The sequence below is a fragment of the Lutra lutra genome, chromosome 12 (genome assembly GCF_902655055.1).
Source record: "Lutra lutra chromosome 12, mLutLut1.2, whole genome shotgun sequence".
NCBI lineage: Eukaryota > Metazoa > Chordata > Mammalia > Carnivora > Mustelidae > Lutra > Lutra lutra.
In genome coordinates, this window is record NC_062289.1 from 93,154,835 (window position 1) to 93,178,160 (window position 23,326).

At 44.3% G+C, this 23,326-nt stretch overlaps 1 protein-coding gene across 8 annotated transcripts in view; it reads right to left on the reverse strand.

The window, feature by feature from the left end:
- The window catches only part of CIT (citron rho-interacting serine/threonine kinase), a 162,952-nt gene that overhangs the window by 40,012 nt on the left and 99,614 nt on the right, over positions 1–23,326 (reverse strand). For 5 of the 8 annotated variants that reach the window (XM_047696794.1, XM_047696800.1, XM_047696796.1 and 2 more), the window contains 7 exons: positions 22,457–22,573; positions 21,422–21,531; positions 20,214–20,388; positions 16,048–16,245; positions 8,720–8,773; positions 2,017–2,214; positions 1,332–1,552 (listed from right to left, as the gene is read on the reverse strand). In XM_047696794.1, coding sequence (XP_047552750.1) covers positions 1,332–1,552; positions 2,017–2,214; positions 8,720–8,773; positions 16,048–16,245; positions 20,214–20,388; positions 21,422–21,531; positions 22,457–22,573 — 1,073 coding nt within the window. The remainder of the gene's footprint in view (positions 1–1,331; positions 1,553–2,016; positions 2,215–8,719; positions 8,774–16,047; positions 16,246–20,213; positions 20,389–21,421; positions 21,532–22,456; positions 22,574–23,326) is intronic. The other 3 variants (XM_047696801.1, XM_047696799.1, XM_047696795.1) reach the window with 1 other exon arrangement.

Sequence of the window (23,326 nt, forward strand, 5' to 3'; positions counted from 1 at the left end):
GTGAAAGCGACTGGAATATACCATGAAGGCTCAGGGGAAAGAGGAACAGGAGGTCTTAAACCGGCAGCCCGTCACCTGAGCAAATACCGCGTGGGAGGATATCCAAAATATGAGTAGGTCTACCAGTGTCTCTCGAAATGGAAGGAGTCTCATCTTTTGCCTCCAATCTTTTCTAGTGTAAGTGACTTAGCACACATTAAACATCCAACACATTTGGCTGAGTCTACCGTACTGTGGTCAAGTCGATGTGGGAAATACCAAAATGAGTCCAATGGTATCCAACTAAATGTTTTGTGAGAGGCGTTTCTAGGCAGAGTTTATCTCAGTTAAGGAATTCAGAGTATCCCAGGAAGGTCAGTCTCCGGGGAAGGTGATATGAGTGAGGCTAAGAAGGAAGGATACAATTCATTTGTGCACACATGAAGTCATGAGCTAACTCTTGCGTGCACACTGGAAAATGAGACCTATTCTTCAAGACCATTTATTTCTATCTGCTGGTAAACTGTCATAATAGACCCATTTTGTTAGAACCAAACACTTTGCAGCTGTAAAGCTGTCATAACCAATCTTCCCATCGGCCATGTCTGCAGTGTGAAAGGCACCCCACAGTGGTAGGAAGTATGTGACCTGCACTATCATGGTCCCAGTAGGAGGAGGATTCTGACTTTGGAAATGGAAGTAGAAAAGCAGAGGAAAGATCCTGCTTGAACTTATTATTTCCTACCACGAAAGAAAAAAGCTCAACTATTCTTGTAGAGAAGTTGTTCTCAACCAAGGTTGATGCTGCCCCCCTGGGACATTGGACAATGTTTGGAGACATTTTTGGTGTCACCACGTGAGGAAGGGGTTGTTACTGGCATCTAGTGGGTAAAAGCAGGGATGAGGCTCACATTTTACGAGGCACACGACGGCCCCCACAACAAGGGATTATCTAGCCCAAACAGTCAATAGTGATGAGGTTGAGAAACCCTGGTGTACACAGGACTGGGGTTAGAATGGAGATGGTCTTGCTACATGGTCACAATGATAACAAACACAAGGTAAGAGTTTCTGCCAAGGAAGCACTGAGCTATTTGCCCTGCTGACTCTCAGGTCTCCACATGGGGTAAAAGGACACCAGCTTTCAACACAGAATCCAAGGGACAGTGGCCATATTTCCAACTAGGATGACCAACCCACCGTGGTTTGCCCAAGAGTCTCCCAGCTTTAGCACTGAAAGTCTTGTATGCTAGAAACTTCTCTCAGTCCTGGGCAAGCTGGGACTGTTGGTCACACTGTTCCTAATGCTCAGGTGATCCCACAAATGGCTTTCTACAAATAGGTAGTCCCACCTGCTCTGCTTTTCGGTGTCCAGCATCCTCTGTAACTCTCGAACCCGACACTCAAACTGGGATTTCTCGTCGCCAAGGACGCTCCTCCACGCCTCCCACTGCCGCTCTTTTTCCAGCAGCTCATCGTTCAGGGCCTCCAGGTCCATGACCTGTTCTTCCAGCATCGTGCAAGTGGTCTTCAGAGCCTCCATCGTCTGCAAATCAGTACCACTGAGTTGTGCCTTGTATCAAATGAGGATTTCCTGGATGTTACTTTTGTTGGATCAGTGTCAGAAAAGCACAAGTTTCTAACTACAGCCTGAAACACAGCGTATCTCTTTCTTCTATAGACCCAGGGGACCAGACAGGATTGGATAAAGGGCCATTTCTGCCACCACCTTGAAGACAGAACCCAAAGCAAGCCAAGGGGGAAGAGACTACGCTTAAAAATCAAGGGACTCGCACTAGCCTCCCAGAACATTCTATTTTATCTTTACTTTTTTAAAAATCCAAATGAAGAAGACAACACACTTCTAAAAGCTACTTTTTCCAAACCCCCAAGCCCTCAAAACAGACATGGTGATGAAAAAGAGCCCATTTAAGAGACAAGGCTCAGTCTTGGATCCCTTGGGAGAGGTATACCAGGTGCCCACTCTAACGGGATCCAAGTGTGCCAGGGATCCCCGACACTGCTTACTGCCCTTACTTGCTTCTGGCTGGTGAGCTGCATCTCCCTCTCCGTGATCTCACGGCGAAGATGGTCCACTTCGCTTCGCAGCTGTGCTATCTCATCGTTGGCGCCGGAAGCCTCGTCGAGTTGTTTGGACAAGTAGAAATTTTGGTTGTTGAGCTCAGCATTGTCCTCGGTGAGCTGGTTTAGCTGTTCCTCCAGGTCTGTGATTACCTAAAGAGGAAAGGAACCCAGTTCTGCATCGAGCAAGTCCATTTGAAATGAGAACTGCTACTAGAGCCATTGATTTTAGAACCTACGTGACACTAGCAATGCACGTGCCACTTCCGTTTGCTCAGCCAACCCCGGCTGCCAAAGCCGAGCTCCCATGCCCGCCCACTCAGCACTACCACACATATGCTGTGGCGGAAAAAGAAAAGTCTCTGATTCTTTCTCCCTCAGGAACCATCTGGAAGACATGGCAAAAGCAGATCTGTCAAAAGTGACTGTCGTATGGAAGCAGCAACTTGAAATGGGATCAAGTTAATGGACGATAATATAATGTGGAAAATGCAAGCCAAGGACAGGCGTCTCAGAGAGTAGCATCACGATCAGCTAATTAAACAGACGGCACCATCCACAGGACATTAGAACCAGGGATAGTCTTAGAAAGCAAGAAGTTCTTATCGAGGAGGACTGACTGAGAAGGACACTGAGAGTTATTTTAATGCCTCGGCAATAAATTTAATTTCATGCAACAAAAGGGAAAAATTTAAAGGAAGCTCAGAATAATCCTGAAAACACTGTGCCATGGCATCACTTTAATGGTTTTTATTATACAGTTAGCTATCAAAAAATGGGAAGGCATGTATATGAAATTGTCATTTTATTGAGAGATTTAATCTGGCTTTGCTAAATTATTTCCGTGCTCAATGGCAGAATGACTTTGATTTCAGTGCATTTAGCTTCCCTATTCTCTTTTCCAAGGTTCAGTATCAGGCTTGCAGAGAGCTATTGTATGTAAGACTTTCGAAGTTTAAGGGCAATTTTCTAATAATAGTTGGAATGAGGCACACAGGCAGTAAATTAAATTTTATGTAACAAAAAGAAGTAAATTAAAAGGAAATGCCTTGAAGCCTACAGTTCATTAATTGTTTCCAATTTCCAAACCTAGAGTAGACTTAGTTTAGGAAGTGATGCCACTCTTTCCATGACTAATTCCCTATTTTAACCCCCTTTGATTATCAATTTTTAAAAAATCTTACCAGGCACATAGAATTAAAGAGCATCAATTAAGGACATTTGTGCAATGTGGTTCAGAAAACAGAGCTTTTCATTTTGTTAACTGAGCTGATAAGCTTTTAATGTAGTTAAGTGGTCTAGTAATTTGTATTTTAATGTCAAAAGCCCTGTTAACTCCTAATGCACCGTTGGTTACAAGATGGGGAATGAAGGTTATCTGGTTGGGTCCTTAGCTAGGACTCCTTCTTTATCATGGAAAATGGGGGTGAAAAACTAAGTTTGTCATTCCTAGTGGGCAGTTATGGCTCAAAGGGATCCTTGGATCACCCTTTTGGGTGACATGGTTAAATCTCCTAAAAGCAGAAACAAGGAATGAATGATGCCCAATAGTTCAACTGGTCTCCATCTTATATGTAATAAAGCCATTCCTTAAGATAGTTTTCATCCTGGACTGTAAATGCCTCCATTTAACTATTATGCTCGCCACTCGAAGATATAACTGAGCCTTTGGGTTCTCACTCCGTTTCTCTGATTTATGGGGGGAAAATTGCAATTTATTATTAGCCCATTTCTGCTAACTCTTCTCCCTTCAAAACAGATTATAAAGTGCTAAGGAAGAAATGCTTGAAAAGCTCAATGATGTGCCAAGATTATGATTCTCACTTCATCTGCGATGGGCCCACTGAAGTGGGAGGCATCCTTCTAGTCCCCTATTGTCATCCAGTTTTCAAGGGGTCTCACATCTCTGATCTCTACTTACAGTCTGTGGCTGTTGGTTCTATATTCTACCCTCTCTATTTTGCCGGTTTGTCAAGAGGAGGCTTACGTGTTTGTGTGAAGCACCCAAACACTCATTAAAGCATTTTAACTCATCCAGACTTCTTATATATTCCTTCTGCCCAAGCCATAATATGTTTAGCTTGTGATTTTATTTTGAGGTGCTGGCGTTGGGGTATTAAGTATTAGCATTAGACACCCCCACACACATCCACACACACACATTATTGGGTTTACAGATATTGAACTGACTTGGGACACAGGCAGAAAATTAATGGTCTCCGCGATTCAAAAAATTTTTTTTAAGTATTGTGATAGGCAATCTGTGATGCTGAACCAGGGAATGTGCAAGGAGAATTCTTAGGTCTCCCATGTGTCCATGGGTGTATCCTCTCTACCTCAAGGGCAAATGATATGTTCATTCTATTATGAGTTTGTTAACCTTTCAACCCCAAGGATAAAGGGTAAAGAAGAGAAACTGGAAGGCTGACTCCATCTTAGCAGTGAGAAGAGGAGGGAGACAGCTTCCTAATGCAGGGCCAACAGAGCGCTCTTCTATGCTGTTTTTGCAGATAAGAGATCGTGATGCAGTTCTAAGAGGAAATAAGGATATAAAAAATGATCTACTGTCAGTGTCCAAAAAAGAGAGAGAGAGAGAGAGGGAGATCTGTTTGGGATTATATGTTGCTTTTCAAGGAAACCTGACAGTTCTGAGCAAGAACTCTTTACCTCTCACACCTGACGGGAAGACCAGTAGAGAGAAGGTTACCAGGTAAATGTTCAAGAGCACTCTGGGGGGTGAAGAAACCAGCCAGATGTGGAGCATCAGGCTAAAAAGACACAGGGCTAAAGTCCTACCGGAATGTCTGGTTCCTTCTTGAAGATAGCTATTTGCATATTATTTATTTTTAATCTTATAGCTGACAGATTGATTCATAATTAAAACTGTGTCATATGTTTGCCCACCAACTCCCCTCCAAAACAGACTTAGGTAGGGTTTTAGGTGCCAGATTGGATCAAATCCTTTTTTTACATCTCGTCAAAATATAGAAATGGTCTGAGCTGGAAAATCTTACTGCTCAGGAGCTTTTTAAAAGCTGCTAACTGGGAGCTCCTATTGTTGAGTTATTACAGGAGTTCCCACCAGCGACGAAGATGACGTCTCCGTGCAGAGACGATCTCAGATTGAGCCAGTAAGAAAGAAACACCCATCAAGGGCCTTTGAAGTTGAAAAACTGTAACAGGGGTCTCTTTTGCTGCCAAATGCTGTCCTAAAGCAGTGGTTTTCAAACTTTTTAAAGGGGCAGACCATTTCCTAAACAAAAGAATATGTCGTAAACCCAATATAATAAAATATTAATAGTAACCCATACTGTAAACAGCACTTTCTATGGACCAGACCCTGTGTAATCACTTGGAGGCTTCATCTAATTCTTGCAGGACCCCCATGATGTAGGCATTAGCACCAAACTTCTGATTCTGTGAATTAGTGTCTCCTAAGTTTTACTGCTTCTGAAATGTGAACATATATTGGAACTAAGCAGCTGTGTCTCTGCCCTCACCAAGCCCCTATAGAGTAGTTATTAAATGAATTATGCATCTTATAATTGATGACATATTGGAATGGGGAATATACAATGTCAGCGCCATTTTACAGGTGAACAGATGGAGGCGTGGATGTTTAACATTACAGAGGTTACAAAGAGGCCAATTTCGAATCAGAACTCAATCTGACTCCAGAGTGCATGGCTGGACCACAAGCAACCCAGCAGCTCTAGCTGAAGTATTGGGGGGGGGGGTGTCACTGTTTCGGGTTCTCCCTTCCACTGGGAGAGGTCCCAAGTCTTCTCCACAGAATGCCAGAAGTAAGTAAAGCAAAGGATTAGAAGTCACCGCTCCCCCCTCAAAAAAGCAAATGTGAGAGGGACGCCTGGGTGGCTCAGTTGGTTAAGCAGCTGCCTTCGGCTCAGGTCATGATCCCAGCGTCCTGGGATCGAGTCCCACATCGGGCTCCTTGCTTGGTGGGGAGCCTGCTTCTCCCTCTGCCTCTGCCTGCCATTCTGTCCGCCTGTGCTCGCTCTCTCTCCCTCTCTCTCTGACAAATAAATTAAAAAAAAAAAAAAAAGCAAATGTGAGGGATCGAGAGAATATAAAAGTTACATAAGAAAGTAACTAAATTCATTCTACATATTGGCATATTCTATTAAAAAACAAACCTCTAATTTTTAAAATCTGGGGGAGGGAGGATTACCAAGAGGCAGATGGAAACATTTGAGAGTAACAGATATGTTCATTATTTTGATTGTCTTACTGGTTTCACAACTGTGTACACATTTCAAAATTCTTGAAGTTACTGTACTTCAAGTATAACCTCAATAAAGCTATAAAAATGTTTCTTAAAAAAGCTCTTATGAAAATGAGAAATTCACACACACACACACACACACACTCGGAATATTACTCAGCCATGTAGAAAGGATGAGATTGTGCCATTTGTGACAACATGGATTGACCTTGAGGATATTATGCTAAGCGAAGTAAGTCAGACAGAGATAGACAAGTACCACATGATTTCACTTACATGTGGAATCTAAAAAACAAAACAAATGAACAAACGAACAAACCAAAAGCAGAAGCAGACCCACAAATACAGAGAACTGATGGTTGCCAGAAAGGGGAGGGAGGGTGGAGGGATGGGTAAAATAGGCAAAAGGGAATGGAAGATACAGACTTCCAGTTCTGGGATGATTAAGTTACAGGGATGAGAAGTACAGCATAGGGAATATAGTCAATGGGATTATCACAGCATCGTATGGTGACAGATGGTAACTATACTTGTGGTGAGCCTAGCATAATACATAGAGTTGTTGAATCACTATGTTATAGACCAAAAACTAATGTAATATTGTGTATCAACTATACTTCAATTAAAAAAAAAAACTGTTATGCCAAAAGACTAAAAAAAGAGAAAACTCCAGATGAAGGATTAACGATGTACACATTTAAAACATATCCAAGTTATTTTAGGAAAAAATAGTAATATAAAAAAAAAATCACGGTCATAAAATGAACTATGTTTTATTCAGTGATCATTTATAAGCCTGTAAGTAATATAAGCAAATAACTCGTGCATTAAAAAAAAAAAGAAACAGAGACAGTAAGATACTGAAAAAGTGGGGGCCCAAGAGTATAGCAACAGAACGCATCAGCTTCTCAAGGAAGAGAGGCAGAATGGAGGAAACTGGGAGACACTTGTAAGGTGGGCCTACCGCTGAGGCAGCCATTGGCACCGGGAAATACTGACCAAAAATCCATCTGCCGGGTACCTGCTAGAGTCAAACAGAGGCATATCTCGTGACCTACTAGCTACCCCACTCTTGGGTATATGCGCATCAGAAACAGGTGCTTATGGCCACCAAAGGACTCATGCAATGGTGCTTCCTGACAGCTGCATTCCTTACAGCAGCAGTTTGAATCCCACCAGCAGTGGAACTGATAAATAAACTCCAGTTCTATGTGTCCAGGGGCAACACTACATCATAATTAATGAAAAGAAACAGATTCTTGACAGACTCCACCACATGGACAAACGCCACAGACAACTCAAGTCAAAAAAAGCTAAGCCCAAGAAAGCATACCCTCCATGATGCCATTTGTCTGAAGTTCAAGAACAGGCCAAAATGATCTCTGGTATCAGAGGTCAGAATTGTGGTCACCCTTTGGGCAAAGGATGCTGATAAGAAGGGGACATGAAAATGTTCTGGATCTTGATCTATGTGGTGGCTACGCAGTTGTCTATATGGTGTAAGAACTTCATTGAATTGTACCCATAAGATTAGTGCACTTTATGCATTTTACAGTGTGGATTTTGTAACTAAATTAAGGGGGGAAAGCATACACTCTTAAGACTTAATGTCCCATTTATAAGAGGTGAAGAGGAAAGAAAGAGTTCATTACAAGACAATAAAAGACTTATGTGGGGAGTATGGTGGGGTTGTTTCTGGAAATTCACAGATACAAATAACACAAATGGAGACAAGTTCACTGAGGACTAAGAAGGTAATAAAGCCATGAAAGTACCAAAGAAAGGAGGTAGAACCATGAGTAGGATAACAACCTGTCTTCTGAAAGGGGGCCTATTTCAGTCCTTTGTTCTAATGGGAAACAGAGTGAGCTCCCGCTGACCCTACCCCATCATATAACCTGTGTATGATGCTTCTCCGCTCACAGAATTTAATTCTCTCCATGTAAATGACATCTCCCAAAGAGCCATAGAGTTTCATTTTGCCCAGTAGGAAGTTAAAATTTCTAGGTCCACAGAACTTCTCCAGCAGCAGGCTGGAGAAGCCTTACGAGGCAACCACCCCCAGCGTCTGCACAGCACCTAGCTGGGACCAGCCTTGGAACCTTCAACACTGGGGTGGCGGAGGGAGCTGCCTTGGGACTTCTGTTGCAGCTACTGAAGCCTATGCAGTGAGAACCACTTCCCCTTTTCAACCATCCTTCCCCAAAATTAAGAATGGTTTAGAATTTTTTAAACTGGCAGAAACCCAAGAAACTGGCATTAGCTGGGGCTCAGGAACTCCAAATCAGTTTGACCCCATTGTGTGCTTCAGGCTGAAAGTCTGTAAGAATCAGTTGATGTTATAAGAGATGCTCGCTCTTCCCTCTCGGGTTTTAGTCTCGTGTTATTTTAATCACCTTTAGATTTAATACTTACAGTACAGCTGTTACGAAGGGCATCAAATTTGCGTTGGATTTCATCTCTATGTGCCTAAAAGGTAAGGAGTCAATTAGAAATTTTTCATAGTGTAGGATACAATTCTACATGCTTGGGTTTTATAAAGAAAAGAGCAATTTACCTAGAAAGCCAAGAAGGTTGTTGCAGCTGCCCAAACATCTGGTTTTCAAAGAACTAATTAAGTCACGTCCAACATCAGAAATTAAAGTTACAGGAATATATGATGTTGTGTTGATAACACTTGACTATTTAGACCACACATGCATACCCTGTACAAATATCTTAACATTCATATTAATGCCCAGGGGCTTTGTAAAAAAAAAGAAGAAGAAATTCAAGGAGATAGTTTTTACTCTTGTTCCTTTGTTTATTCCCCATTCTTAACCTTTCCCTCTTCCTTCCAATTGGCCCCTCCCTAGCCTACTCCTTGAGAGACACACATATGCACACAGACACACACACACACACAGAACAAGAGCCAAGACAAACAGGGACTTTTTTGTTGTTAATCAAAAGCTGCTGAGATTCAGAAACCTGACATTGACCTTCAAGTAAGAAGAAGGCCTTCTCCAAAGCAAAGCTGCTCTGAAACTGCAGCATTTCAGAATGTTCAGCTGACATTCAAGGACCTTCTGAGTGCACCTGATAGGCCAGACCCTGTGGTGCCATACAGCATAAGTGGAATTACCATCATTCAGTGGGGAATGAGAGAAAGTTAACAAGGGCATGATTACAAACAGCGACAAATGCTACGAAAGAAACAAACAAGGTATAAGAAAAAAGGATAAGAGGGATGGAAAGGACCTTATGGGTAATCAAGGAGGGCTTCTCTGAAGAGGTGACACTTACACTGACACCCATAATATGATGAGGAGTCAGCCATACAAAGAACAGGAAAAGGCAGAGGGCAAATATCTTCGAAGCAAGAAAGGGTTTCGTAATTCGATTAAAAAAAAAAAAAAAAAAAAGGTCTGAATGGCTACAGCAGAGCTTTCAAACTTCAAGCTATGACCCAAGGGCAAGTGTGACAAACGGGTTGGTTTATTTCTTTTTTGTTTTGTTTTGTTTTAGTCAATGAAATGGAATAAACAGAATAGAACAGAAAACAGTGGGATGCAGATGTGCCCTGGATAGTGAAGTATTGTTATAGGAAACTTTTGTTTCAAATACCGTAATTCATCAGATTTAGGATGCTGTCAATTGTAGCCATGGCAATTTTATGTGACAGTAAGTAAAACAAGGTGCTGTTGACCAAACTGTGACATGTCCACATGTCTTTATGTCCACATGACTAGAGAGTCATATACCAGATATGATTGTAAGATGCATCCTGATTTTAAATACCTTAGAATCAATGAAGTAGAGTATATAGATGCTCCCCTGTATTAGATTATAAGGTAAACGTATTTTGGTGGGTAGCGGTCAAACAATTTTGGCTAAAGCACAGCAAAAGAAGAAAAAGCTGCCCAAGATGATGGTAGAGAGGCAGGCAGGGACCAAGAATCTTAAATGCCCGGAATGGAATATTTGGGTTTCACGCAAAATACCATTAATTGGAAGCCAAAGGAGATTCTGAGAAGTAGAGTGAAATGATCTGATTGTCATTTTTTGAATGCTATAAGAAGAACAGATCAAAATAGGACTGAAGGTAGAAAGGAACAGGGAAATACTGAGGAGGTTGTTGCTGTCATTCAAGGAGGAGATGATGGTGGCTTGGAGTAGGATGGTGGCAAAAGATGGAGAGAAGTGGATGGAAATGAGATCTCTTTGGAAGCCCGTTAATAAGACTTGCTACAGATATTGGAAAATGAAGGGAAAATGATGCCCTCAAAAACATTTGTAACTTGAGAGACAGGGTGGGCTGTGGCACCACAGCTTAGCTATGAAAGTCCAAAGAAGAATTTAATTTGAGGCACGGGAAAAAGTGATTCTTCTCTTTAAAAAAAAACAAAACAAAAAACTAGTCTCTGTTGGGTCTATAAGACAACTAAAGTCAAAAATGTTAGAGCAGTGATGTATCCTCTAACATATCTATTTGCCATAAATATTATAAATTTATAACGCAGATAGACGCTGAAGAAAAAAAGACTACTGACTTGAAGACACACCAACAGAACTACCCAAAATGAAACATAGAAAGAAGACTTTAAAAATGAACAGAGTATCAATGTGCTGTGAGACAACTTTGAACTGCCTATATGCATGTAATTGGAGTCCCTGGAGGAGTATAGGGGTCAGACAGAAAAGACATTTGAAGAAATAATGGCCACCATAAACCCACCAATGCAAAAAAGCTCAAGGAACCCCAAGCACAAGAAACACAAAATTAAGCTTAACCCATTATCAAACTGCTAAAAAACCAGTAATAAGAGAAAAAGCTTAAAGCCCGTCAGAGAAAAAAGACAAGTTATATATAGAGAAACAAGAGAAGACAGATTCCTCACCAGGGGGAAGGGGGAGGGGAGGAGGCAAAGCAAGTTGGAAGACAGTAGAATAACATCTTTAAAGTGCTGAATGAAAAACAACAACAACAACAAACCCCAAACCTGTCAACCTAAATTCTATACCCAGCAAAAATATCCTTCAAAAATGAAGGTGAAGTAAAAGACTTTTTCAGATATACAAAAGCAGAGGCATTTGTCACCCGCACTGTAAGAAATGGTAAAGGAAGTCCTTCAGGCAGAAGGAAAGTGACAACCAGAAATATAAATCCACACAAAAGAATGAAGAGAACTGGGAAATGGTTTAAAAAAAAAAGTTACAAAAACAGACTCACAGACTCATAAATATAAAAGTATCATCAAGAATCAATTCCCCACATCATCAGCCTGTATTTTTATGGATAACTTATCAGACTCTTATTTTCCCCCCCCAAATCAATCTGCTTTATGCTCAAGAATAATATGAGAGATTTATTGATTTAATGGGGCATGAATACCACTTATCCAAAGTATGAAACATCGCACTACCACTGAAATCAATGGCAATCCTCTTTGAAGGTAAAATGTAATGGAGTACCATCACTTTGGCTTTTGATTATTACTGACTCTGAATTATAAAGACAAAATGTAGAACAGATCCTGTTATGACTGCTGGAGATTCTATAAGCATTTAACAATTACTGAACTGATCTGAGCAAGAAAATGTCAAGAAACATGTCTTATGTTTCTTTGAAATACGTTGTGAAACAAGTGCACAAAAAAGCTAAAGTTTACACAATAATGTGTATAAAGATAGTAAAATGCGTAAGATAGTCTTTAGATTCTCTCAATGAAATATTTGAGTGTTCACTAGGTATCAGGTGCTACAGAGAATAAATATTTACACTCTCCAAAGGACCCTGAAGAGCTTTTGTTTATGTGTGTTACATTTAACTATATTTACCACTTTAGAAATTAAAATGGAGATTTTTTCCCAAATCTTTACTCTTTATTTCTTTTAAAACAACACTGCTTTTGCACCATCAGTGCAAAGGCTAACACAATGAAAAATGCCAAATGACATAATAGTATTATTATGAAAATAATCTGAATTCGGGGAACCCCCCAGGGATCCACCAATCTCACTTTGAGAACCGCTGACCTTAGGGTTGGGAGGCAGTCAGGGAGAATGCACAAGCTGCATCCCGAACACTGGAAAGGCACTATTTTTTAAGGAGTACTTATGTCTTCATTAATGTTAAAGAGAGTTATAAGAGGAAGAAAGAAAGGAGGATTATAATGCAGTCTTGATGACAGAGAAGTACCTGCAGAACCAGATCAAGGAAACTAATGTTTAGACGTCTGACCATCTTCTGGGATTCATGATCAGGGTTCTAAAACACTCAGGCTTCCACACATCCATCCCTTTCCCTGTGAATGCGGGTACCAAGCAAGACTGTCACCTCCTATGCCTTAATTTTAGATCTTGTTCATCGTGCCAGTGGCTTGCTTAATTAAATACAGACATTGATAGTTATGTAAAACAAATGAGAGTATGCATGACTCATGATTTTAACAAATCAGAGGACAACATTGTGAACCCACGGCCACACCATGCTGGGAGGGTTCCTTTCATTGGTGTCTCTAGCTTTAGACTCTTGGTTACTCAGCATTAATCATTTAACCAAATCAGTAAAAGAACATGACGGCAGGGACCCAGACACATGAAGAGTGTGTCCTGGGGCCATGCTAGTATATACAGAGCCTACGCCCAGGGCCTCTACCCTATGGCCCCATCCAGAGTGATGTATCATATCACACATCTGTCTGCTTTACAGTGTGCAGAGTCAGATTCTCTTCCTTAGATAAGGGATGGAGTCTTAAAATCCTTTCTTCCACCAAGAGGCAATGAAAACACCGTAAAGGCCTGGTGTTTTGTTTCAATATGACTCTCCTGTTGGCCTCCACCTTGATTCATTCTCAGCTTTTGATGGCCAGTGAATCTCCAGGCAAACACAACGGACGGGGAGTGGGTAGCAAGAAAACATCAAGGAGACCACAAGTGGCTTCCCAGTGGGCCCGGGCACCCTTCTTCAATGGAGACCATTGACTGAACTGTGCTCCATCTAATTGCTCCAGGGGCAGAGGCCAGAGTAAGTGCTCCCTCCCCTGGCTAGATGACAGCCTCTTAAAATTTAGCAGTAATAGCCCATTTGACTATTCATTCCTTTTAAATGATAAATCAGCCTGCTACGAAGTTCGCAAACCTCCTCGATCATTCTAGATCCACCTGATTTAATATGGCGGATGCTTCTGTGGGGCCTGAACAATGAGACAGAGTCAGGGTACCGCACCTGTGGCCATGTCCTCTTTCACTCAGCAGAATAAAGTCTCCAGCACAAATTCAACAAAGCCATTCAGCTGCATGCAGTCCATAACCAGGTTTATAAAAACAGAATCAAAGGGAGGGGAGAGGAAAACCCACAGCCTCAAAACTGGGCTGAGGCAAGTTGATATGGGATTTGGATTCTTGCATGACAAGTTACAAAACTGCAGTGAGGCTTTTTTTTTTCTGCCATGCCTTTGAAAAAGCCCTATTTTCCCAGGCATCTTCATCTGCAATAGTGGTAGGGCCCTAGTTTCTAGACTCAGGGAGGTTTGTTTCTTTATTTTTTTCATAAGAAGATGCTCTGAGGCAGTGATCTCATCGGACTAAATTAAGTCGTGACTTGCTGCTGTGAAGGCTTCCAGCAGCCATTAGACACAGCACATTCCAACCAGCAGCAAGACAGGATTTAAAGACTAATTTCCCCACAGATAAACAGCAGTGACACATGCTCTATTTTATATCCTCCTCCTTCTGAATGGGCAGGATAAGATGCATGCCGACTGCCCTCCCTCCCAACTCCAACAGAGCAATGAGATAAATGTGTCCTTTTCTTCTGCTCGGAAGTAAAAGGATTTGAGGGATTACAGGCCAACCCCCAGGGGAGAAAAGGCTAAAGACACAGCACTAGGCACATGGCAAGGACTCATTAAGTATGGATAAGATTAGTGATGTCTCCTTCTTCTTTCAGAGCATGGCTGGTTTGGACAGGGGGAGAAGATATTAGTAAACAGTGCATTCAGTTTAATAGTAGCTGGATTTTAGATGCCTCCTTAAGCAGCTAAGAAATGCTATCTGGCTGTCCCTCTGCCCATCCACCCAATTCCAGAAAGCACATACGCCTTCTTGGCATGCATTCTTTTATATTCATTTCATTCCTATCTCCATATTTTTCTTCTCTAGACTTATTTTCTCTTGGCCTTTCCTTCTTATTTTATCTTGTTATACTGTTTTGTTTCGAAATGGATTCAGAACAGTTTGGAAAGATACAAGGCAGAGGATAAATAAAGAGATATCGTGACTGATTCTTTTCCAAACCATGTATTGGGGGCTCATGGCATAGCACACAGTGAGTGTTCTCACTGAGGAATTAAGGTTGCGATCAATAACAGACCTTGGCATAAGTCCTGGACAATCAAAGATGCACTTGCGCCTTCGGAATGACCCTGTATCCCAGAATGCTGGAAGCCTCCGTGTTCTAGACTAGTCCATAAAGACCCTGGCACTGAGATCATGCTCCCAGTCGGTTCAGATAATGGGCTTCCCGAAACCAACACTGGGAGGTAACTTCTAAGAATAAGACCGTTTTTAAAACATACATACATATGCATTACTTTTGAACAGGATAAATCATAAGCAACGACTGTTCACGGCCATCTGTAGAAGTAACCCCACTCTACATGCTTAGAGATGTTCACTGATGGAAATGAGGACCGTATCCAAGATGAATCAGAGTGAGTACCCCACCTAGGTACCTCATTTTAGAAAACACAAAACCCAATCAGCTGCATTGTGCCCTGCCCACGGAAGAGGGTACCCTGACCAGCAGGCATGACTGTGCCTATCCACTTGGCAAGTACACTGTGTTACTAATAGCAATGGATCTGCTTGGCTGCTACTAGCCATTAACTCATTCGGTTTTCTGTGCCGAGTCCAGGTCCACCAAGCAGCCTCCGAAGGGAAATGAGGTTTTTAAGGAGACTTCTCTGAAGGACAAAAAAATTGGGAAAATGAGCCAGCCATAGCATCCCAGTCAACTTGGTGGTTGTATTTTCCACTGTGAGTTGTTAAGTTGTCATTTTATAAGTAAGATTGTCAGTTTTGTTAGCCTGGGTCGGTCCCCATGAGAGGGATCAACTATGGGAAACTGACAAAGTCATATTTTTAGACTTCCAGAAAGAACCAAGGTCTAAATCCAGGGACACCCTCGCCTACCCACCAAGTTCTACTTCTTTAAACTACAGTCTCAGAAAGAGCAAAGAAGCCAGGTCCTTCTTAGAGAAAAGAATCTCTCATTCAGAACAATCTTTTACATCCAGAACATACACTAGATGCATACATAAGACTTGAAGGAGAATTTACAGCTTAAAAAAAAAAAGTAATGCAAACGAGGTTAACCAGTACAAAAGTAGAAATGTGGTAGGAAGAAGACTCAAAGATATAAGACTATTATTTTTTTAATGATCACTGAAAACTAAGCAGAAGATTCAGGGAAATGACCTCTGGTTCAAACTAAAATTTTAAATTTAATGACAATTATTTTTCAAAGAGGGAAGATACCTAAAGAAAGGAGGGACTTTTCCAACATGCTAAGGAAAGGTCAGATGTTAACGCTAATTCTCACGAAGGAGAATTCTCAGGGAAGCCAGTTTTCTGGCCTGTAAGCATCTCTGGGGAGATTTTCTGTCTTGGGATTTCTCTGAATGAGCACATCTCCTCAGTGCCACACTCGTCCCAACTGAGGTCTGGAGGAGCCTGGAGGGACCTGTCCGCAGACCTACCGTGAGCGCCTGGATCTCCTCTTCCGCTTCCGCCGTCGTCTCTTCCAGTTCCGTCTTGGCCTGGCGCAGCTGGCTCTCCAGGGCTGCCCGGGCCGCCTGCAGGGCGGTCAGCTGGGACTCACGCTCCTGCAGCGAGAGCTGCAGCTCTGTGAGCTGGCGCTTTAGCTCCAGCTTCTGCTCCTCGTGCTCAAGACTGACCTGAGAGGGGCAGGGAGAGACAAGCACAAATGCTCAGAGGAGCCGAGCTAGAGACAGCGCAGCTCACTGGTCGGATGAGCTGACCCTGGGCCGTTCAACTCGCATCTTCAGTGTCATCATGGATTCAAATTCCCAGCGCCCGGCTGCGACGGAGAAAAGCGGATCTGCTGTAAAACTGTTCTGACTTTAGGAGTCTCAGGAATGACCGGGAGCAAGAACGTGTAAGAGAATGGCTGTACAAACCGAATTTTCAAAGGTCTGGGGAGGCTTCAAAGGAAAAACCACCCAAGAATCCTGAGTGAAAATTGTGCCAATTATTCTTATTAGAAAAGCATTTAAAAGTAAATGTCTATAAATAACATCATATTGGTAACAGGGACCTCTTTACGATTGGGATGAAAATTCTAATTTATTTTAAATGTTCCTGTTCTGGAGTTGCCCGGGTGGCTCAGTTGCTTAAGCATCTGACTCTTGGTTTTGGCTCATGTCATGATCTCATGGGTCATAGGATATAACCCTGGGTCAGGCCCTGTGCTCAATGGGGAGTCTCCTTGAAGATTCTCTTCTTTTGCCCCTCTCCTTGAGCATGCACTTCTCTCTCTCTCTCCCTGTGTGTGTGTGTGTGTGTGTCAAATAAATCTTTAAATACATACATACATATATACTCCTGCTCTGATTTCTTCTAATTAGGTAGCCCACATTAATGTCACATTATGAAGGAATAATTCTTCCCCCCGTCTGCCCATCTGTCCTTCTATCTACTCGAAGTTTCATCCATTCAAGAAAAATGTACTCAGCAACTTCCATATAAAAAGGAATTTGAAGATGAAAGACAGTTTCTGCCCTTGAGCTGGAGGAAAGTGAAAACCAACCATTTCCATATACGTGGTCAAGTGTAGAGTCAGAAAATGTGGGGATGTAGTGGGAAGATGGTGGAGGGTAAAGGAGGGAACAACACTGCATGTGTTTATTGAAGAATTTCTAGGAGCCAAACCAGCAAATAGGAAAGAAAATTCCAAGCAGAGGAACCAAGACATCCAAAGGCATGGAGATGAGGGAGACCCTGTTGACATAAGCAACACTGACAAGGCTGTTCTGGTGACCGCACTCTGTGCCAGTCATTGGGGATGTCAAGCAAATAAGAGGTACCTGCTCACTGTCGAACAGGGGCTGCCGACAGGTACACAACGTGATGACCTAAATACACAAGGCCCTGGGGACACAAAGGAGATGTTCCATCCCGTTTTGGAGGGTCAGAGAAGGGTCCCTGGAAAAGGTGACACCAAGTCCCAAAGCTATAAGGGTGAAGAGAACAAGGACTTATAAAGACAAAAGATTAAGCCTAGAGAACTAACAGGATTTGGGATTAATTTGAGGTGGGGCAAGAGATAAAGGACAGAAGGTGACACCTGAGCTTCTGGCCCGGCAAACTGCGCAGGGAGACCTCTGCTACGCCAGGGGAAAACGAGAGGAAGAGCCAGTCTAAGAAGAAAGGTAGGAAATTCCTGCTGACATACTGAACTTGAGCAGCAAGGGAGACATCCAGGTGGAGGTGTCTAACGTCTACTGGGACAATAGGTCAGAACCCACGAGAAAGGTCTGGGCTGGCAATCTCTGGGAGCCCTTGGCCAATCAGTGGCAGCTGAAGCCAAGGCTGCGCTCTCCCACTAGCGACAATGGCGGCAACACGACAGCTGCCATGGCAGTCCTCGCTCCCAAGGCGCCAGGCACTCTTTCAGCTCATTCCACCTTCATAACAAGCCAGAGAGGGAGGCGCCACTGTCGCTGCCACCCTACCCAGCGGCACGCTGTGGCACCAACAGGGTACATGACTGAGCAAATGTCACACAGCTCCACGGTGGCAGGGCTAGCTTCGAACCCAGGAAATCCGGCTTGAGAGTCCACAGCTTGCTGTTTGTCTTATTAAAATGCCAGCAGTCAGAGCAGGCTGTGACTCTGCCAGTGAGCCGAAAAGCTCCCCTGAGGCCACTTGGCAGAACCAGGGGTGGCAGGGGATGGTGAGTCTTGCAGGGGCAGGTGAGCATGAGGCTGTGCAATGACAGGAGGGCCCCAGAGCCCTGCACCTGCGCAACTCCACGCCCCCGGTTAAGGAAGAGTTCACGCTGCACGCACAGGGTACGGAAAGCCTCAAAGGGGGATCAAACCAGAGGCTTGATCCTCTGTCCCCAGTCTCAGGAGCAGCAGGCAGCAAAGAGAAGGTGGACCTGCCTTGTTATATTTAAAGTTAAGCTGCAGAACTCCCCGGGAGTATGACGGTCCTGAGCTTCTTACCAGCATTCGAACTTTCTGCCACCTTTCTCGGCAGTAGGGGGGGGCAAGCTGTACAGATTCAAGGGGAAAAAAAAACAACTTGCTCCCCCAGGGGCATTTTAGCTGCCCAGATGAGCGACAGATGCAGGGCAGGTGCCGAGCTAAGAGAGACATTTGTGGGAAGGGAAGGCAAAACAGCTAGTCGGTGTTCCCACGCTCAAAGAAATCAGAGTTATTTACACTCACACTCTTAAGGCTGACACTACGGGGAAATGTTGTTAAACTTACTGAACAGTAAAAATATAGGCTGGATAATAAAACTGAAACCACCACCTAAGGCTTTTGGACAACCCAGAACAGAACCACTGTTGTGGGAGTATGAGAACCACCCCGGAGATTTTTCAAAAGGCAGATCCTGCTCCCCTCATCCCCCCACATCCTAGTTCATTCAAAAACGCTGAGAGAGGAAGAGGCCCAGGAATCTGCCTTTCAACAGACATGTCATCTGGTATAGACAAAGGGATCTATACCTGGACCGGCCCTGAAACACAAGAGACAATGCATCTGTTTTGGTTTCTTCCTGTCCTTTGGAGGACTGGCCTCATTTTCACACTCCAGCACAAGAACCACGGGCCAAACCAAGTTTAGCCCTCAGACCTCTGCGTGCTTCAGTCTATTCCTTTACGAGAGACCATGTGCTCTTTGAAGAATTCCGTCACAAATCCCTGACCAGTACCCCCTAGGCTGTGGGCGCTGTCTTCCCACCTAGCTGGGATGTCGCGCTTCCGGCAACCGCTCTCCCAATCTCCTCTGTCCAGCCAGCTAACCCTGCGCGCTAGGCGACAGCCCCCAGCATCAAGGATAGGGTCTGTCTTATCGCCACCACGGAGCCAGGCTACTGCCCAGCACACCGTAGGCATTTAATGAATACTCAGTGAGTACCCGTGTCTGCAACCAAATGTGCCAAATTTTCCTCCCCAAAACTTGGCTAACCTTCCCAGCTTCCTTAAGTCTCTGAAGAGAACCACCTTCCATTAAAATTGTGGTTTGTCTCAGGGCGTTTGGGTGGCTCAGTGGGTTAAGCCTCTGCCTTCGGCTAGGGTCGTGATCCCAGGGTGCTAGGATCGAGCACCGCATCGGGCTCTCTGCTCAGCGGGGAGCCTGCTTCCTCTTCTCTCTCTGCCTGCCTCTCCGGCTACTTGTGATCTCTGTCTGTCAAATAAACAAATAAAATCTTAAAAAAAAAAAATTGTGATTTGTCTCTTCCTCTTCCACTAGGAGACCACTGCCACTGTCAGCAGGCCACCTGATGGACCCCCGACACTAAAGCCCGAGCACGGACTTGGGCACGTGGCCCGCGCTAAATCCGGATGAGGGAGGAATCACTCTGCCCCTGCCAGTTTGACAAAGGCACCGATGTACATTATCCTCACGTGACCCTCAGAGGGAGCTTCCTCATTGCAGCCATTTGGCCAATGAGGAAACGGAAGCACGGAGAGACAGTAGGCTGCTCAAGGTCATGGTACTTGCAAGAAATAGCAGTGGAATCCTCCCCCAGTCAAGGTGGCCCAGTCTGCCCGCTTCACCACCACGCACGTTGCCTCCTGGGTATATGCTGACGGATGCTTGACACCTGGCAGGTTTCGGGGCCCCTGACCCCCAGCGAATCCTCCTGGGCAAGGGCCCCTCACTCTCACCTCCCTCAACCTTGTCTCCAGCTCCAGCAGCCGATTCTTGTCACTGTGGTCTTGGTGGCTGATTTTCTCCAGCTGCTCCTCCAGCTTTCGGTTCTGGGCCTCCAGCTTCCCTGCCTGTGTCTCCAGGTAGAACTTCTGTTGCCTGAGTTCTGAAATCATCTCTTCCTGGGCCTTCCTGGTGGGGGTGGTGGAGGAGCCAAGCAAAATCACGGTCTCATTAGAGGTGAGCATGTGCCCTCAGCGGGCCAGACAGGAACAGAGTGAGAGGAGTGTCTCTGTTAGCGGGCATGGCCATTCCCAGGTGGGCTCCGTCCTGACCTGGCCTCTTGTGCCTGATCCCAGCATGGGGACCTGGGACCCATGTAGCCCTCACTGTTCAGAGGCCCTCTTCTATGGGATTCAGGAAGGTCAAGGGGAATGCAAGAGACAATAACATTTCCTTCCTAAAGTAGACCACTCCCCAATTTTTTGAGTCTGTCTAGGGGCAGAAAGGGGCCTCTACAGAGTACAAGAGTGCCCCAACCGCTCACAGAGGTGGGTCCCCAGGGGAAAAAGGGCAATGAGGGGAAGGAATGCTGCTCCTTCCACTTCTCCATAGACCCTGTTCCAAGCCCCATCAGATTGCTCACAAGTATCAGAAACTGGAAATGACTCAAAGACCAAAAAGCGGCCCACTGAGTTGGTTTAAGTAAAAATGGGAATGTTTTACAAGATCTCTGAAGAGAGGTATCTAATTTGAGGAGGGGGATTCCCAGAGATGGTAATTCTTTGGGGGAGAAGATGAAGACCCAAGCACTCCTGGAACCTTTACAAACCTCATGTCCCTGGGCCTAACTTAACAGCAGGACGGATGGCCCAACCAGACACACACAAGATCACCTCTGGCTAATCACGGGAAGCAAGTCTGGGGAACAAGGCCCGCAGCTCTCCAAAAGCGAACTATAAATAGCCCTCATTAGAGAGAGCAAAGCACTCTGTCATCTGATGGCAATTGGAAGCATTTGAGAAAACCCAGCTCCAAAGAAAGGGCACGACAGAATGAGACCACTTAAGAGAGGGCAAAATTACACAGGTAGAACAGGGTTCTGGAACAAACTACAGAAGTAATTAAATCTGCTCCAGCTTCATCAGACAGAAGAACGAAATTTCTGCTCCCAGAGAGAAGACCGATGTGTAATCACGCACGCAGATGGCACGTGAGTACTTACATGTTCCTCTGTGTGAAAAGACTGCTGTTCGCCGCAAGTTTGTTGGCTTCTGAGAGTTCCACAATCCTCTGTTCCAGGGATCTGATCTTGGAATCCATAGCATTGATCATCTGAAACACAGGGAAGGCCTTTGAAACCTCATGCACAGACGGTTTTATCAGAATGAGAGTAACGGGGGCCATGGGGCCAGGGTCAAAGGCTCCCCTTGAAATGCAGGCTGTCTGACTAGAGGTACCAGGGGAGTCAACTGCTCTGTAGCCTGAGGGTCACAGGCCTTACCGCCCAGACAGTGGCGCTCAGTTGTTTTCTCAGAGATTACACATCCCCCCGCTACCTAAGTGGCCTGCGTGAAAACCACACGGAAGCACCAACTTAGGAACTGGACATTCTATGAGTAAGCAGGCCTGCGTCATGTGCATGTGGCCTGGGCCTGCCCGAGCCTCTAACTTGAATCTGCTAATTCATGTTTCTCATCACCCGTGGAGCTCTCGTTTCACTACTGTCCTAGATTCTCTACATCAAAGTTTTATCAACCTAATAAATTATAAGAATCGGGGAGGAAGGGGGGAGGTACTGATTAAAAATTCTAACTTCTTAGGACCCTCCCTTCGAGATTCTGAGGCTCAGAGTCCCTGTGGGGTCCAAGACCGGGGTGGATGAATGAAAACCCCAGGTGAACCTTATGAGCAGAAAGTTCCTGAAACCCGGGCCTACCCAGGTGAGAAAGGCAAGAGTGCAGAGAAAGGAGCCCCGTAAGGAAGATGTAGAGCCACTGGCCATCTTGTCAGGTGGCATTGTGAAGGGCAATGCTGACGGCAGACCAGCATGAATCCTTAAAGAAGAGCACAAAAGACAAAGTCGGCCACCCTGAGCCACCACCCCTGCTGATTTTAGGAGATGAGGAGTTGCAGAGGGCTTGCTGTAGGCAACAAACTCCACAGGATTAAACAGGAAGAATAATTCATCAGCAGGAATGGACTCTCCTTGGGTGTGTGATTCTGGGCACGTTTCACAAGCCCTCCTTGGAATACCTACCGCCTTCTGCTCACTGAGAATTTTGCCCTTCTCGTGGGCCTCCTCTTCGTGTCTCTGCATCAGATTCTCCAGAGTCTCTTTATCGGCCAGGTCTTTCTTTATCTGGTTGTCCAACACCTATGAGAAACAAAAGAAGTTAGTGTCCTGAGTAGCAAAGCTGAGTGGGGAAGACTAACTGGGGGCTCTTGAGAAAAGCAAGAGAAGCAGTGAAGAGGCCAAGAACAGTCTGGGGCAAAGAGAAGAACTGGGAATCTGCTTATGAGCCAGGACAAAGGCAAGAATCAAGCATGACCATCAAATGGCATGGAACCAGAGGACATGAACTAAGAACTTATTTTAAAATCAGCAGCCAAAAAGACTCAAGAGGTATATATCCTCAGTGGAAGTAAACTCCAGAATGAGAGAAAAAAGATCTGTCCCCAGATCTTACAATGTGCAGATGTTACCTAGGGACAACTTTCTCGTAGTCAATGCACCAGTTTTCAAAACCCTGCTCACTCTTAATCTGTACAGAATTAATCTAGATATCTCTAAGGCTGTGTACAGAGGGACAGAAAGCTGAAGACTGAGGACGTCTGTGCAACCAAGGCTGATGTTCAGAAACAGACAGGGACGAGAGGATTCGGCCCACCAATAAAGTAGGTGGAGAGTCAACAGTCTGAAAAAACAACATAAAAGAGAGAAAAAAAAAAAAGTGCCCCTTTCTTCCTCCGTTCTTTCCTCTGATCCAGCTGGGAAACCAAAAAAAAAAAAAAAAAAAAAAGGCACTGGAGAGAGAAACCTTCTCCCAGGGGAAGAGAAATCATGTGTTCTCGGGGCTGAGAACACCACTGCAAGCACCTACTGTTCCCAAGGGGAAAAAATAAAACA